General features: G+C 38.8%; 1 protein-coding gene across 1 annotated transcript in view; it reads left to right on the top strand.

Annotated features, from left to right (window-relative positions):
• The window catches only part of msi2b (musashi RNA-binding protein 2b), a 306172-nt gene that overhangs the window by 155693 nt on the left and 132953 nt on the right, over positions 1–17526 (top strand). The window contains 1 exon segment of the mRNA XM_048161917.1: positions 7217–7265. Coding sequence (XP_048017874.1) covers positions 7217–7265 — 49 coding nt within the window.

Here is a 17526-nt window from a genome sequence, read left to right as displayed (position 1 = left end):
TTACACAGGATTTCAATCCAAAGCTCTGTACGCAATGTTCATACGCAATGGCTCTGATAATTAAACCTTTTAAGGGCATAATGAGCTTATCGGGGGGGCTTCCTGCGGAAAGCGATCCTCTACACCTAATCTCATCTGTTCCTCATCTTTAGACTGTCAGTTAAGAGCGTGGATTTACATACATTTACATCACGCCTCTTCAGCGTGACAACGCCGAAGCGACGATGAGTCGATAACGGCATGAAGTAATCTGCCGTGATGAGTGATGTCCGGGCTGTGGATTTTGGGGAGGATGTCTGGAGCTCTGTCCTGAGCTGCAGGTGTTGTTTTTTTTCGTCTCTGTGTGGTGGTCTTTTGCCTTTAAAGTAGATGTCCGTGGCACAGAGAGTCGCTGAAAACAGATTTGCCGCATGAGCGGCGAGCGCCTGCACCGCTGGAACTGAAATCACTGCTTATCCACCCAGCAAAAACAGTGCAGTGATCCCCCACCTCATAAAGGACCTTTGTTGTTTGTCAAATATATATGTTCCCTTTTCACAAAAGCTTTTTGTCACGTGGACCTGAAATGAGTTATCCGAGCTGCAGGTGTAGATATTTGACATCAGAAGGAAATAAATATCAGGTTTAGACCTGTTCTCAATGCTTTTGATATATCAGAGCAGCAATTCTCATCAATTATGGATTGGTGAACCTTAACCACAAATGCCCATTCCTTGGGAAAATGGGAAAATGTCTCCTTAGAGGCAGCACTTGCAGCGACTTCATTCTTAAATGGCTTTTGGTGGTTGGATGGCCAAATGTTTGCAGAATCTAAGTGACTTTGTCAAGCGAGGACAGATAGTTGGCGTTTTTAAAGGTTGTGGTAATCTTTATTTTCAGGGGAAGAATTTGAAATATGATCTGAGCGCAGAAAAGAATTTCCTCAGACAGCATTGGGTGTCTTTTTTTTTGACACTGAACACCAGGAGAGCTTTATTTTTAAGGCCATCCTTTCTTTTTATTGTGGTGTTTTGATCCGGCGTACATTAATTGCATTGTTTTTCTGCCAACATGAGTGTAGCCCAGAGCAGCGCATTTAATCACCAGTGCTAAAAGCGAATGAAGCATGCGCTCAAGACACGACCACGAGCGATTGCTCTCCACTCAGTTACCGGCCAGATCAGTGCGAAATTACGAACAAAAAGAAAGTGACTCCTCAAAATTAGCGCCGCCGAAACTCGATCTATCGTCCTTGAGCGGAAAAGAGAGCCTGGCTTCTTAAGCATTGATTTTTCCTGCTAAAGAAAAGTGCAATAACAAATGAGAAGGGAAAAAAAAAAAAAAAAAAAACAGGGAGCCGTGAGCTGGAGGGTGTCTGTGGTAGATGAGGGAGTAGATTCTGCAGACGACGCTGACAGTCACTTCCAATTCCGTTATGCAAATAAACGTCTCCTCTTCCACCCAGCCATGGTGCTAAATGAGACCTGCCTTTGAATATCCATTTCCTTGTCCGCCACTGTTTATTTTTGATCGCCGGGGTTGTTTGCTCGATCACATTCGCGTAAACACACGTGCATGTGTATGATCAGGCGCTGAGATGCATTCAGACTTCTCTCTCATGTAACAAACGTGCCATTTATCCACCTGTGTGTCCTGAATCTGCAGGGACATGTTTACTTGGACTCTTTCGTCTGGTTTACCGGTTTTGGCCAGATATTTAGTCAATATAGCAGGTTGTTTGTGTTTGTCACTGAATCTCAAGATGTTAAATAGTTGTCAGAAACACTATTTGTCTCTCATGAACTTGGATGTCTCTCAGTGGCTGATATATGAATATATATGTGACCTGTGCTGGCAAAATGAGTCGCAATGAGCAAATTTTCCAAAATGTGTTGTTGTTATTTTCACAATCTCTATTAAAAAACCTTCAATCAAAATGATGTATGACTTGTTGGAATCCAACAAAAAAAGAGATTGAGCTACACCTGTTTGAAGTCGATAAAGTCAGCAAAGCCAATTTTGAGAAAAATCGAGTTAAAGTTTCTGAAGGTTCCAAAACAAAATACTTTAAAATCCCTGTTAATAACACCTAATTTGGTGCACACCTTGTCAAAACCAAATATATATAGGAAAATATCTATATTCAACTTTTTTTTTCAATGTTTTGAAGTACTGTAATTCTGTTGTATATGTATATATTGGGATCGCGCGCTGTCTGAGGCGTCTTTGTGCGAGCGCTTCGGATCTGTCAGTCAGCGTGAGTAAGATCGATTTGTTTACATCAGCAGCATGAGTTTGAAAATCACATTTCATTGGTTTAGACTCATGCCATCCAAAATTCACTATGAATATTCATAAAGTTGGAATGCTGCACTTTAAAATGATAACAAACTTGGACTAATGAGGAAGTTTCTGAGGGGAAGCGCGAGTGGTGAAGCTAGCAGAGAAAAGGTACTCCTGTCAGAAAACATACAATTAAAAATACTGTTTAATTGCTATTTGAATCATTTGAATCGCTAGATGAGGGCTTAATGAACTCATATTTTGACCGAAAATAGATATTTTTGGCTTGTTTTGCCTGTAGATTGTAATAAGCCCATGCACATTCCGACTCATTTTGCCAGCACGGGTCATATATATATATATATATATATATATATATATATATGTATTTTTAAAGACATTTTTTTAAATAGAATTGTATTTGTTGAATGTAATTTCCATTTAAAATGTGTTGCAAGAATTCCATTAAAGGCCCTACTGGAATCTCTGTGTGAAATTGTTGGTTTGTATTGCCCATTCTCTGTTTTCTGTAAATGCTTTGAGTCAGAAAACCCACTGATGCTTTTGTCCCCTGATAAATAATTCAATGTGTCTGATTAAAAATTTTTGCAGCATGTGTTTTCGAGATTTCTGCCATGGTGTGACAGGCACGCACACGTTTGTTTGACATGAGGAGAAAGGTGGAGTCTGTTTTTCTTTCCTTACTGTCTGAGATTTAGTGAACGGTGATATGGCAGGTGGTAGATTCCACTCCCTGGCGGCTGAGTGAATTTAACCAAGTGTTGGATTGCGTTCTCTCCATCCCTCGCCTACATGTAAACACAATCTCCTCCTGTCTGACTGCGCTTCCGCTGGCTTGTATTCCCCCCTGTCCTCCCGCTGATACCTTCCACAGTTAATAAAAAAATGGCCCCACAGACTTTCCAATTATATTTCTTACTTAAATGAAAACATGTTGTCAAGCAGCTTTGCACAGCTGCCATACAGGAGCCCACCTATCGTGACTGCACCAGGTTTATAGCAGTGAGCTAGCCATTTAGCTTCAGGAAACTTTGAAAGCTGCACTTTTTTTGGTGTTTAATTTTTTGTAAAGCTTTTTTTTTATTTATTTATTTTTTTTTATTTGGCTTTTTATTTGTTTTATCGATTATATATTACTGTATTTGTTTTTAAATAATTTTTTAAAATGTATTAGGTTTCCCCAAAAATATTGTCTAGACATATTTTGATGATAATTTTTTTAATGAATTAATTTATAATTAATTTATTTATTACAATTATTTTAGAAATCTATAAATGAGCCATTTCTAGATTAATTCCCCCAACAAACAAACACAAACGTATCTCTTTACTCGAACCAATGGCAAATAGGCTGAGTGCATTTGAAAAACGATCATTTTTTTGTTTGTGTTTTTGTTTTTTGTAGTTTTTGGTGGCGCTTGTGACGCAGAAATGACTCACTTCAGTTGTAAGCATGTTGTTTTTGCCTGTTGTTTTAAGGTCAGTTAGTGTTTGGCCCCTGGTTAACTCCACTGCATGTTGTGTTCTCTGGCAATATGAGGTCACAATGCTTGTGTGCTTTTCTTCATAACGGTCCCGCTATAAAAGCCCATAAAGGGCTGTGTCTCAGAGGGCTGAATGTACGGCCCCTGCTAATAAGAAGCATAAATCTCAAGGCAAGCTACAGTTGGCTGTGGCAAACTACATTTAAACGCAGTTTTATCGACACTCAGACAGGACCTGCCCCTTCCATGCCTGTCATAAAACAGGCATTAGCGTGGCATTTACTCATTGTGCCGGGTGCACAGCGCGTATTAGCTACTGACCAAGCTAAGGGCGGCCAGTAAAAAGGCCACTTGTTCAGTCAATTATCAGTAATGGTGTTTAATGGCAAAGTAGCTCGACCACCTAGGGTGTGCCACAGGGCCTTTTAATGGCACCATCCCCCTGGGCCTGGCGAGAATTTGCACAATTTGCCATCCTGCACCGTGTGCCGCCGCATCCTTCCAGTCGCCGTGGTCGGCTAATTAATTCCCCACCACATCAGAGCGCTGTAAGGCCACTTGTTTCCCATCGATCGCCGCACAGCTAGCCTGGGGTCCCGCAACCCCCGCGGCCCCTCGGAGTCTCGGGCACAGGCACAAGAGCTAACAAGTAAAGGTCAGGGCCATTTTAAATGTGGCACCGTCGCATATGCAAGCGCCATTAGCCTCGCAGACTCTCCGGAACCTTCTGCCACCCCTCTAAGAGGACTTGAAATGCCCTTTCCTCTCCCCTGCTGCGTTACTAGATAGGAAGAAGTCTAAGAAGAGCATTCTGTTCTTTTCCATGAATCTAGTCGCCCCTTTTTACCTTATTTCTCTCAGCGAATATAAAAGCAGGACTGTTATCTGTGGGGGCCGCCCGGCCCCCTTACATACTGAAGAGACAGCTATTATCCCTCAGGCTTTTCTTTCACAGAAGGAGGAGAGAGCGGACCTACGATTAGGCACAGACTGGGTGTGGGACCACGCTCACCTTTGTGCTGTGTCTGTATATTGTGTGCCCTCAAGAGCTTCTTATCTCACAATCTGATGGCCGCTGGCAGGCTGAATCTATCCTTGAATACACATCCCCTTATTGAAAGGCTGAATGGGTCAGGGTGGTTTGAAGGAAGTAAAGCAGGACTGGAAGTGTGAAGTTGTGCACGAGGTCATCGAGGATAACTGAAGAGCTTTTGAGAATATAAATACTGAGGAAAAAATGTAAGCCTATATATAATCATATATTACTCTTTAAATTTCAACTTTTCATATTATCAATGTATAATACAATACAATACAATATAAAGACTGTAAGACCAAAGACTGTGAGAGAAAGATGAAGGGAGGGCACAGGAGAGAGAGACTTCAGGCTGGTTATGAGGAAAGACAGTTACATATGAGCCTGAGTCGAGGGCTGTCTCCTCCCATCATGCCTTAATGCAGCTGTAGTCAAGGGTATCTCCTCTTTCTGGACAAACTAGATGCTCCGGCTACAGGCCTCTAAACTAGCGTCCATCAGCAGGGGCAACATAATCACACAGCCAACATACATCTCTGTGATTGTGAAAGGCAGGCATGTTGGTTTATATTCCCCCATTATAATATCACATTGTTCTTAGAATCTAAGAACAATGTGAATTAATGCTAAACCTTAGAATTAATGCTAGTAGTTTCTCAGAAAAATCCATTTACATCAGCATTTTCGTTAGATCCTATGACATATTAATTAAAAATACTACAAGATAGAAATCGATTATTACAAAGAAACCAACAATTTGGTGGCCAAAGAATAAATTGTATGTTTTATCATAATAATATAATAATAATATATAAATAAATATAAATATAAATATAAATAACGCATAACAAACAAAAATAACAAATTAATTAATTTTTCATTTATTTACTGAAAACCGAGTGGGAAAACATTCCTCATTTACTTTAAAAGTTTGGAAAATGTTGGAAATAAAGGCTGTGAATTTTTATTATGATTGCTCTGATTGGGAAAAAATACGTTTCAGAGAAAATGCAAATATTAAGATATATAGCAAATTTTTTCAAATGCATGGAAAATACAGATTGTGTTTACCTTTATCAGCAGTTATTGTACATTTATTCATTTATTTAGTATAATTTATTTATTTGCATTGCAGATTAGGCTAAATCCTAAAGAAGAAAGATAACACCATGCTTCTGGTCATTTATGAAATGTGTTCCTCTGAACATGAAGCACAGTTTTTAGAGGACCATAAATATGCAGTGAGTGATAGCGGAGAATAACAGATTCCCCTCAGCCTCTATGAGAGCACCAGTCAGTGTGATCTTTATTGGAAGTGATTGAGGGTGATGAGGAACTCTAAAGCTCGCAGCTCTATTGTTCTCTATGGGGCTGAGTGACTGATGGCTCCTTTTGTGGATAGAAGGTGTTTTTCTAACCGCCTGTACTTTAGGGCTAATCTCAGGGACCTCTGCAAGGAGTAATGGAGTGTGTGTGGGTACATCAGGCATGGCGTGCACATTTTTGCATTTATTAATGTGTGCATGTCTGTAATGTGAAAGGAGCAGAAACAAGCAGGTTCAGACATACTGTGGGATGTCAGTGTGTGTGTGTGTGTTTGAGGGATATGGCTGGATGCACTCTGAAGTGTGTCCTTGCAGACAGGGTTTTCCTCAAGGATGAGCAGGCCTCTGTCAGGGTCAGACAGGATGGTACCCTTGGGTCCATGGAAGGGATATCATTCCTCGCCGAACATGGCCATGAGCAGCTTTTAGATCTGTGCATGTGTGTAATGCTTTTAGGCTCCAGTAGTTAGCTATTTAAGTAGAGGTGCACAAGATAACAATAATATCTGTTGTCGAATACCTCAAATACCACAGAAATGTAGGATTCTTGATACCCATTTAGATGGCAAAGCAAAAATTAACATGCACAGTCCGGTATTTCCCTGCTGGAGACTGCTTAAACCAGCCTAAAATGGTTTGCTGGTCTTAACTGGTTTAAGCTAGTCTAGTTTCCAATCTTTGCCAAGCAATTAAGTGGTTAAAACCAGCTAGCCAAGCCGGGAGACCTTGCAAACCAGCTTAGGCTGGTTGAAACTGCTCTTTCAGCTATTGATATTAGTATATAGTTGTAAGAAAATTCTCCAAAGTGTTCATCTTGTCATAATCCACTGTCCATTAAACCGGTTTTACTGGACTGTAATACTTCTGCCCCTTGGAGGAACTTGTTTTATTCTGTTGTTACTTGTAAAAAGGTTTTTAACCAAGTGAAGTCTTTACAACACAGCCTTTTCAAGTAATTATTTAAGAAAACAATATTAAAATAATATTAATAAATATAATGGGTCTTTTTTTATTATTCAAGTGTGAATTTCAAACAAAGCACTGGTACTTTTGGCATTACTAATTTTTTCTTCTCTGTTCTCTTACAGGTAGAAGATGCTATGCTTATGTTTGATAAAACTACAAATAGACATAGAGGTAAGTGCCTATTTGTTTTGTGTGTGTCTGTGCTTTTGCATGCGTGTGTTTGTAATGTTATTATGAATGTCCTTCACTGTGCTGTTAGTAGTGCAGTTCACAGTTGTGCTCTGAAGACATTGAAGCGTGAGTTTTCTGTATGAGTACAGGAGCTCTTGTGCTGCGTGTTACATTATAGCATTATATCTTCAAGGACGTTTCATTTGAGCCCTGAAGGTCAAGGCTAATATGGTCCAATAAAAGAGCAGTGATTTCCACTGTAGCCAATCCATCGACTCTATTTGATTAGTCCGACATTTACCATTGGATACGCAGGGTGGAGTGTTTCTCGGTCATGTTCGCTCACGCCTGCAGGCTTGTGAGAAATGTACAATACCTTCAGACTTATGATATACTGGACCTGAGGTTATTGCTCACCTGAGCAATGTTTCTGTTACTTTATTTGTGAGACTTTTTTTCTGAGAAAGAATAAGCTTAGTGGAATGTTACAGGGATTTGGGGTGATGATTTGTCTTTGCCTATAGCTGTGATTGAGTGAACAAGTATTGTGATTGATGGACTAAAGGAGAGGAGAAATGTGGAAATAAGAGGTTAAGAGAAGAAAATTAGGAAATAGGGTGAAGTCAGGGAGAGGGAAAAGTGAGAGGAAGAGAGAAGAGAAGATGATGAAAAGGTAAAATTATGACAAGAAGAAGAGAAAAGAGAAGACAAAGGGGAAATGAGGATGGGGAGAAGAAGTGAGACAAGAAAAATGTGATGAAAGCAAGAAGAGGAGAAGAAGGTGTGAGAAATGATTAGGAAAGGAGAAGAGAAATTAGGAGCTTGAAGGAGAAGTTAGGGGAGGAGATGAGAGAAATGTCGAGAGGAAATCAGAAATTAGGTGAAAAGAAGAGAAATAAGCAGAGAAGAGAAGTGAGCAGAGAATGAGAAATGAGAAGCGAAGGAGCAATAATAGACAGACAGAAGTGAAAAAATGGGAGGCGTAAAGGAGAAATCAGGAGGAGAGGAGAAATTTGGAGAGAGAATGAGAAATAAAGAAAGAAGCAGAATTAAGGGGTGGAGAGGGAGAAATAAGGGGAAGTGAGAACAGAAATTAGGAGAAGGAAAGAGAAATAAAAAGAGAAGGTGAAGTAAGGGGTGGAGAGAAGAGAAATTGGGAGAGGGAATGAGAAATGAAAAGAGAAGGAGAAATAAGGGGTGGAGAGAAATTGGAAGAGGGAATGAGAAATAAAAGAGAAGGAGAAATAAGGGGTGGAGAGAAGAGAAATTGGGAGAGGGAATGAGAAATGAAAAGAGTACGAGAAGTAAGGGGTGGAGAGGGAATAAGAAATGAAAAGAGTAGGAGAAATAAGGGGTGGAGAGGGAATGAGAAATGAAAAGAGTAGGAGAAATAAGGGGTGGAGAGGGAATGAGAAATGAAAAGAGTAGGAGAAATAAGGGGTGGAGAGGGAATGAAAAATGAAAAGAGTAGGAGAAATAAGGGGTGGAGAGGGAATGAGAAATGAAAAAGAAGGAGAAATAAGGGGTGGAGAGGGAATGAGAAATGAAAGAAGGAGAAATAAGGGGTGGAGAAGGAATGAGAAATAAAAGAAATAAGGGGTGGAGAGGGAATGAGAAATGAAAAGAGTAGGAGAAATAAGGGGTGAAGAGAAGAGAAATTGGGAGAGGGAATGAGAAAAAAGAAGGATAAATAAGGGGAAGAGAAGGGAAATTAGGAGAGGGAATGATAAATAAAAAGAGAAGGAGAAATAAGGGTTGGAGAGAAGAGAAATTGGGAGAGGGAATGAGAAATTAAGGGAGGAGAGAAAGGAATCGGAGAGCGTGAAGGCGAAATAAGGGGAGGAGAAATTGGGTGTAAAAAGAGAAATGAGGAAAGATAAGGAGAAACAAAGAGAAGTAGAGAAGAAAACTGAGAAGAGGAGAAAAATGAAAAGAAAGGAGAAATGAGATGAGGAGAAAAGAGAAGGAATGAGATATGAAGGCACGAGAGAAGAGAAATTGAGACTGTGAAGGAGAAAAAAGGGGAGGAAAGAAGAGAAATGGAGAGAGGGAATGAGGTAAATGAGGTTAAAAAAAAGAAATGCGCGAGAGAAAGAGAAACAAAGGAGAACAAAAGGAGAGGAGAGTTGGTCTTTGGTCAGAGTGTTGCTTTGGCTTTATCCAGCTCTTATCCCGGTCTTACTGTGTGGCTTTAGCAGCGATGCCTCTCATGAGGACATTATAAAGGTGAGCGCAGCTTTAACTGACAGCCTTAGAGAGAGAAAGAGAGAGAGCAGAGCAGGCAAAGGAGAAAGAGGAAGCAGACGCACAGAGAAACATGCAGAGAAATAGCTAGAAGCTTCATGCTACAGAGTTCACAGGTATAGCATCCTCCTCTGTAGCGGCCTGAAAGCCACGAGAGAGATTCTTAGCCTTGAGTGGCCTTTGTGTGGGCTGAATGAAGAGGCCGAGGAGCAGCGCTGTGTCTTTTATGCAGCATAAGTGGCTTTCAGCGCTCACAGATGGGCAGGTTGTGGAAATGAAGTGGACGGTATTAATCTTTTAACCCGAGATTTGCCTTTTAATCCATATCAGTCATATTTTAAAGGTGAGCGTGTGCGTGTCTGTTTTCGTAAGGTGCGCATCGGATGCGCGTCGCCTTTAGTTTCTTTCTCTCTCTCTCTCTCACTCACACTCCCCACCCCCCCAAAGGACTTCCTGTCCTCCTGGGCGCTGCAACGCTCTCGACTGCAGATCACTGTCTGTGACATCCTCAGAACAGCCTTATAAGTCACAGTGATCTTTCTTCCTTTTTGCACGATTAGCGGCTAAGCTTTTTTAATCTACTTCACAACCTCGAGTCAAAAACAGTTCACAGTTGATCGCAAATCGTCCGTTTCACCCAAACCGAGCATTTCTAAATGTCAAGTTGGCCTCCGATCCGAAAAAAGACGTTTTCTTTTTTTAAATGGAGATCAGAGCATATAACAAATACACTCGCTGAACTTTGATCCACACTTTCTTCTGTTTCTCTATTTCGCCTGCCCCTGATGCCCCGCCTGGGTGTGCGTACGTGCTCTTGTAAATACTCCCATAGGGCATAGTGTCCGTATCTATGGGAACATAGGGGGCAGAGAGGTTTTTTTGAGGAGCCATGGCTCTCTGGAGAACCTAAACTGTGTTCGAAGGAACAGGGAGGTCGGAGTGAAGGTGGAGAGTGTCTGTTTAGCGCTAGCTTCAGCCCCTAGTGGCAAAGAAACACTATTATTCTCAAACCCTTGAGGATGTAGCAAAGAGCAGCGAGGTCGGAAATGAGACTAGCTGCCATTAAACACACCGCTGGTAAACACCAAATGCCAGACAATGTCGTCAACAACCAGCCATTTCCATTAAAGATCTTGCACGCTTTTCAAAGAGATTCCTCACAATAGCGCAGCAACAATAGCCGCTTGCAGATGTGTTTCGCTTTTGTTTACTTGCCGGGCGGAATATGTGCGATTGTCTTTTTGTTTATCCGTGTCCTCCTTGTCATTTTTTTTTTTCTTTTCAATGGTATCTTCAGCTAAACGAGGTGCCGTGGGGGTCACCGGTTTTAATAGCTTCACAGCAATTACTTTATGTGGCTGCAGCTTCCACTGAAATGAAGTGGTCAACTGGACGGTAATGGGAAGGCAGAGAGAGACATTTAAAATAGTTTTTGAAGATTAATTTTTAAATGAATGTTTTTTTTTGTTTGTTTTTTTTTATTTCTCCTGAAAGAAACCTCTGGTTGAAAATATAAAAAAGGGCAAATAGAAATGCAGTGAACGGTCAGTGCTGTGGCCTGGCTGTTTACCCACATGCTCTAGCCACATGGGAGTCTATACAAAAAGATCACAGTCAGACCACTTGGATCCATTGAATTTTATTTTTAATGTTTCAATTTAACAATTTTAATCACATGTAAAATATAATATGATTTTCTTAGAGATGTTTTTTTTTTCTTCTAAATTTAGCATTTTTGTATTTGACAATTTAATCTTTTTTTTTTTTTTTTTCTCGATTTTGCCTTTCTATTTAATAACCACTTAGTTTAATTTTGAAAAAGATTAATATATAATTAATTATACATTAATCCATTTATTTAATTATATATATATATATATATATATATATATATATATATATATATATATATATATATATATATATATATATATATATATATATATTAAATAAATGGATTAATGTATAATTAAATAATTAATAATAATAAATAATTAATTATGTATATGTATATGTGTGTGTGTGTGTGTGTATATATATGTGTGTATATATATGTATATGTGTATATGTTTATTTTTAATGTTTCAATTTAATGTTTTTATATATATATATATATATATATATATATATATATATATATATATATATATATATATATTATATGTATATGTGTGTGTGTGTGTGTGTGTATATATGTATATATATATATATATATATATATATATATATATATATATATATATTATATTATATTATATATGTGTGTGTGTGTGTGTGTGTGTGTGTGTAATTTCATTAAATATTTAACATCATTTAATTTCAAAAAATTATATATATATATATAATTTTTTTAAATTAAATGATGTTAAATATTTAATGAAATTACACACACACACACATACATATACATATAAGTTCAACTTAATGATTTAAATGTTCAATTCAAATTGTTTGGGTGTGATTTTGTTTATTTATTTATTTTACCGAATGAATTCCTTGATACACATCAAAAAAGACTTGACTTTGCGATGGGACGGCATAACTGGACCAAACAGTGGACCAGTCTCGTTGCACAGCGTGCTGTTTTGGTCATTCTGAAATGCCTGAGCAAAGTCTGTTGTTAAAGTGGTTCGGTATAATTCCCTCCCAGAAGCGATTCACACGATTGGGTTCACAAACACCAAGCATCTGAATGCAAAATAACAAGACAGTGTTTATTGTGTTTTGTCTGTGCGCTCTGAGGTGCAAGTAATTTATATATATATATATATATATATATATATATATATATATATATATATATATATATATATATATATATATTATTGTATACAGTAATACAGTGTTATTGTTCTACTGCAGCAACTTCTATTTTTCTTAGTGATATTTAGCACCAGTTTATTATGAAGTGAAGATTTTGTTCTCTTTGAGTCACTGGATGGAAACAGTGCTTTACTCACAAATGTTTTATGCAGTATTCCAAATTTGCGCACAAGTTAAGTTCGCAACTTTGGATGGAAACATAGCTATTGATTTCCCTCATCATTCACCCAGTCATTCCCTGTTCTCTCTCTACTTTGACTCTCAATCAATAAATGGAAAACTGCCCCCTTTAAACACGCCTAAAAAAGAATTGCCACATGGAGAGATTGCTTTGGAAGAAAAGACCAATGTGTTAAACACAAAATAAAAGGACAATCACATTACTTCCTGTTCCCTCCACTGCAGCACAAGACAATCTCACACTCTGATGTATTACTGTCATCATCTCGACTGTATGACTGCAACTGTGTGTGCAAGAGAGAGAGACAGAGATGCTAGTGGATGTCAGAGGACAGAAGTAGAGACAGACAGTCTCTAATCCTCCGCAGTCTGTCTGTCTTCACACCCCCCTGCAAGACTATTCAACACTGTCCTTCAGCTCAGAGGTGACGAACACGCGGCAGCTAAAAGACGCTCTCTATTTATCCCCCTCTCTGCTGTCCTTCTCCTGTGAAAAGGGCGTTAGCTGTGCCAGAATGGGAGGACAACAGCCAAGGTCTTGCATTCAAAGAGAGAGAGTGAGAATGATTGTGGTGGAGATCGAACTGTATGGTGGTAGAAATGGCCAATAAAGCCTTTTATTTATTTTTTATTTTTTTTGCTGTGTCTGGAAAGGCTTTTGGCCCCATATACACACTCACACTCCATCAGGGCATATTTTAGTCTTCTCATCTTTTATCTCTTCTCTTCCCTTTCTGCCTGTCTGTCTCTCTCTCTTTCTCGCTTTCTGCTGCCTTTTTCTTCTCTCGCTGAACAAGTCTCAAGTGAATATGCTACATCTGTGCTTCAAAAAATGAGAAACAAAGTCTGTGCTGCGTTAGCCTGCCGGAGCCTGATTTTACACACCTTAGCACAATTCTGCTCTGATAATCTCAGCGCTGAACATTCATCAGTCTGACTGTAGAGACACTTCCTTTGTCATCCAGAAAGCCTCCCCTATATACTGGGGAGCTCGACAGTTAAATCAAATGAGTGGGATGGAGGGTGATGGTCAGTGTACACATGCCTCGGATGAACTTTTTGGGCCATTGCGATTGCATTGCAAATTTCTGTTTTCTCATTATGTGTGTAGATTGTTCCAAGTCTGTATGTTGTTCCTGTATAATTGTTCATGTGGAACACAAATTGAGCTTGCTTCATTTATTTATTTATTTATTTTTTTGAGAAATCTTCTTTTTCCATACAAGTTCATTGTGATCACAGATGTCCAAAAGGCTTCAAAAAGTACACAGAAACATAATCCATATTACCCATGTGCTGTGTTCTGAGGATCTGTCCAAATACCCACACTCGAGGTATTTGCACTTCACCACTAGTCTGTTACATGACGTATTTACTGTATTTGGCCCAAGTGTTCAATACCGCTCTGAAGTGTGGGTTTAGTGTGCATTAAGGGTACCAAGGGCACCTTTGGCATTTTTAAGATGTGGGACAGTCTTGCACACTTACTTCCTGTTGCATGCATGTTCTCTCAAGTGGCCAAGACTGCAAGTGTAGGTATTTGGTCAGGCCCAGAGTCCTCTGAAGCCATCAAGTGGTTTTTACGTTAGTGATTTTTTTTTTTTATTGCAAATGCAGTTTGAGAACTCTGGTGGAGGGGAAGATTAGCAAATAATAATGAATCAAATTTAATACATAGAAATGTAGTGTATTAATATGTGACCTGTGCTGGCAAAAGGAGTCGGAATGCACGTGGGCTAATTTCAAACGAAAGCCAAAAAATAAAAAGAGAGAGAAAAATTTACATTTTGGTCAAATTTGAGGTTTTCACAAAAATTGGTTCATTAAAGGGTTAGTTCACCCAAAAATAAAAATTCTGTCATTTATTACTCGCCCTCATGCCATTCCACACCTATAAGACCTTCGTTAATCTTCGGAACGCAAATTAAGATATTTTAGTTGAAATCCAATGGCTCCATGAGGCCTCCATAGGGAGCAATGACATTTCCTCTCTCAAGATCCATAAAGGTACTAAAAACATATTTAAATCGGTTCATGTGAGTACAGTGGTTCAATATTAATATTATAAAGAGGCAAGAATATTTTTGGAGCACCAAAAAAACAAAATAACGACTTATTTAGTGATGGCCGATTTCAAAACACTGCTTCAGGAAGCTTCGGAGCATAAATGAATCAGTGTGTCGAATCATGATTCGGATCGCGTGTCAAACTGCCAGCGGCTGAAATCACGTGACTTTGGCGCTCCGAACAGCAGATTCGACACACTGATTCATCGATGCTTCCTGAAGCAGTGTTTTGAAATTGGCCATCACTAAATAAGTCGTTATTTAGTTTTTTTTGGCGCTCCAAAAATATTCTCGTCACTTTATAATATTAATATTGAACACTGTCTCACATGAACCGATTTAAATATGTTTTTAGTACCTTTATGGATCTTGAGAGAGGAAGTGTCATTGCTCCCTATGGAGCCCTCACTTAGTCATCGGATTTCAACTAAAATATCTTAATTTGTGTTCTGAAGATTAACGAAGGTCTTACAAGTGTGGAACATGAGGGTGAATAATAAATGACAGAATTTTCATTTTTGGGTGAACTAACCCTTTAAGCCCTCATCTAGCAATCCCGATGCTCCGAATAGCAATTAAACACCTAAAAGTATCTTTATTTGTTCATTTTCTGAGAGGAGTACCTTTCTTTTGTTCATGAAAAATGCTGTTGTTCTCTGCTTGCTTCTGGATGACTCGCGCTTCTCTCCTCTCAGCACAAGTTTGATATCGTTATAAAACGCAGCATTCCAACTTTGTGAATATTCATAGCGAATTCTTGATGGCATGAGTCTGAACCATTGAAATATGATTTTCAAATTCATGCTGATGTAAACAAAACAAAATCTTACTCGCACTGACTGACAGAGCCGAAGTGTTAACTGTTGGGGAAAAACATCTGCCAAGTTTGGTTGCTAATTTTGTTTTGGAACCTTCAGAAAACTTTAACTCTTCTTTTTTATAAATCAAAATTCACTTTGCTGACTGTATTGACTTCAAACATGTGTAGCTCAGTCATTTTTTAGAATCTTTTTTAATAGAGAATATGAAAATAACTAACTCATTTTTGACAATTTGCTCATTCCAACTCCTTTTGCCAGCACGGATCATATATACTGTATACATGTAGTACACTATGTAATATATAATATTACACAAGTCATATGTACTACTTTCATGGTGTTTTTGCTACACTGGAAGTCTGTAGTGTCCATGTAGAGCTGCAATACCAATCAGACCGCCCAAAATGTCTCCATCAATAATTATGTAGTTACAAATTACATGTTTTTATTACACAATTATTGCGTTTTCATGATTAATCTTAACTGTCACTTCCAAGCACTCAAATAATTGTGCAAATCCCTAGTCAGTTCTATAAGCACAAGGAGCATGTGAACAATCGTTCAGACTTTATGAATTTGTATGTCGGGTGACATTCCCAGACCTGACAGAATAAAAGAGTTTTAAAGGGACAAAATAAAAAAAAAAAAGTGGAAGCTCTTCAGTTGTGGATGGCTTTTTCTGGCATGGAATATTGCTGGCGTGGCATTTCAAGAGAGGTTCATTACTGTTGCTGCCAGCTAACGATGCCCCTCATTGTCATTTAATAGGCTGTGCAAACAGATGTGTCCCTCCAAAATCAAATGTTTGTCTTTCTACATAGCTGACCGAAGCACTGTGCGTTGTATCGTTGTTTGTTCGTGTGCATAAGAGAGAGTTTGCGCATGTGATCATGCCAGTTTTCTGTCTTGTGTGCTTGCGTGCGTTCAGAGATAATATGTTATTATGTTGGAGTATCTGTGTTTTTGCATGTGTAAGTACCCAAAAAAGACATCATTCACATCCCACCAAATGGATTTCTGCTTTTGTTAATATTTCATCCTCGGATAATAATAAATGATATGATGAAATCGTCTGAAAGAGTGGTGTGTTCCGCAGATAAGAAGACAGAGTGTGTTTTTACAAGATCAATATGAAATGATAAAAACTTCACGATCAAGGTTAGTCAAATCACTCCCGGAGTGAAGTGCAGCATTTTTTGCCTTTTCCCTTTGATCTGTGTTCCCAGTGGAAATATAGCTTGCTTGATTTTTCGTCTTGTTCCCAAACACCCAACAAGTCGTTCCCGAACACACTCAAGAGTGTGCGTTTAGTCAGATGAACTCATGACACTTTTCATCCGCAGCTTTGAAGCAGATTTTGATAGCTTAATGATCTGCTAACATCTCTCACTTTTAATAAATACCATAAAACACACATTTGCAGCAGAATCCCGCTCAGGCTCATGTGCTAAGTTGTTTGCCTGTCGGGCAGACAGCAGTTGAGGTTGTTGAAACAGTCGAGCGAGAGTTGAGAACAATAGCAGGCATATGGTATTTGTTTTGTGAGATGTATAGATCCTCTTAGCAAACACCCCACATTTTGGCAAGTGGGACATAAATGACATACCCAAAATAAAAAGGTTGCTGCTCATAAGTCATTCTGAATAGACACATAACCAATATATATCTAGAAAACCACTTGAGAGTTTACAGTTCAAGACTCAGAATTACTCAGATTGTTATTAATATGAAGAGATATACGTTTAAAGGTCCCGTTTTTCGTGGTTTTTTGAAGCTTTGATTGTGTTTATAGTGTGCAATATAACATGTGTTCATGTTTCGCGTGTAAAAAAACACAGTATTTTTTCACATAATTTACTTATCTGTATACCGCTGTTTCCACTGTCATAAAAACGGGCTGATGACTTCCTCGTTCTATGAAGTCCCTCCTTCAGAAATACGTAACGAGTTCTGATTGTGCCAGCGGTTCCTGTGTTGTGATTCGACAGCAGCTTAGCGAACCTTGCCCGGAAAGGTCACGCCTCTTACCATAACGTGGAGATGCACGCGCTCAGTGTTATTGTAAACATGTCTTTAATTTTACCCTATCAATTTGAGCCGGAATCAGACCCGGTGATTGGACTGCGG

The sequence above is a fragment of the Megalobrama amblycephala genome, linkage group LG16 (assembly GCF_018812025.1).
Source record: "Megalobrama amblycephala isolate DHTTF-2021 linkage group LG16, ASM1881202v1, whole genome shotgun sequence".
Taxonomy (NCBI): domain Eukaryota; kingdom Metazoa; phylum Chordata; class Actinopteri; order Cypriniformes; family Xenocyprididae; genus Megalobrama; species Megalobrama amblycephala.
This window is presented reverse-complemented; position numbering and strand designations above follow the sequence as displayed.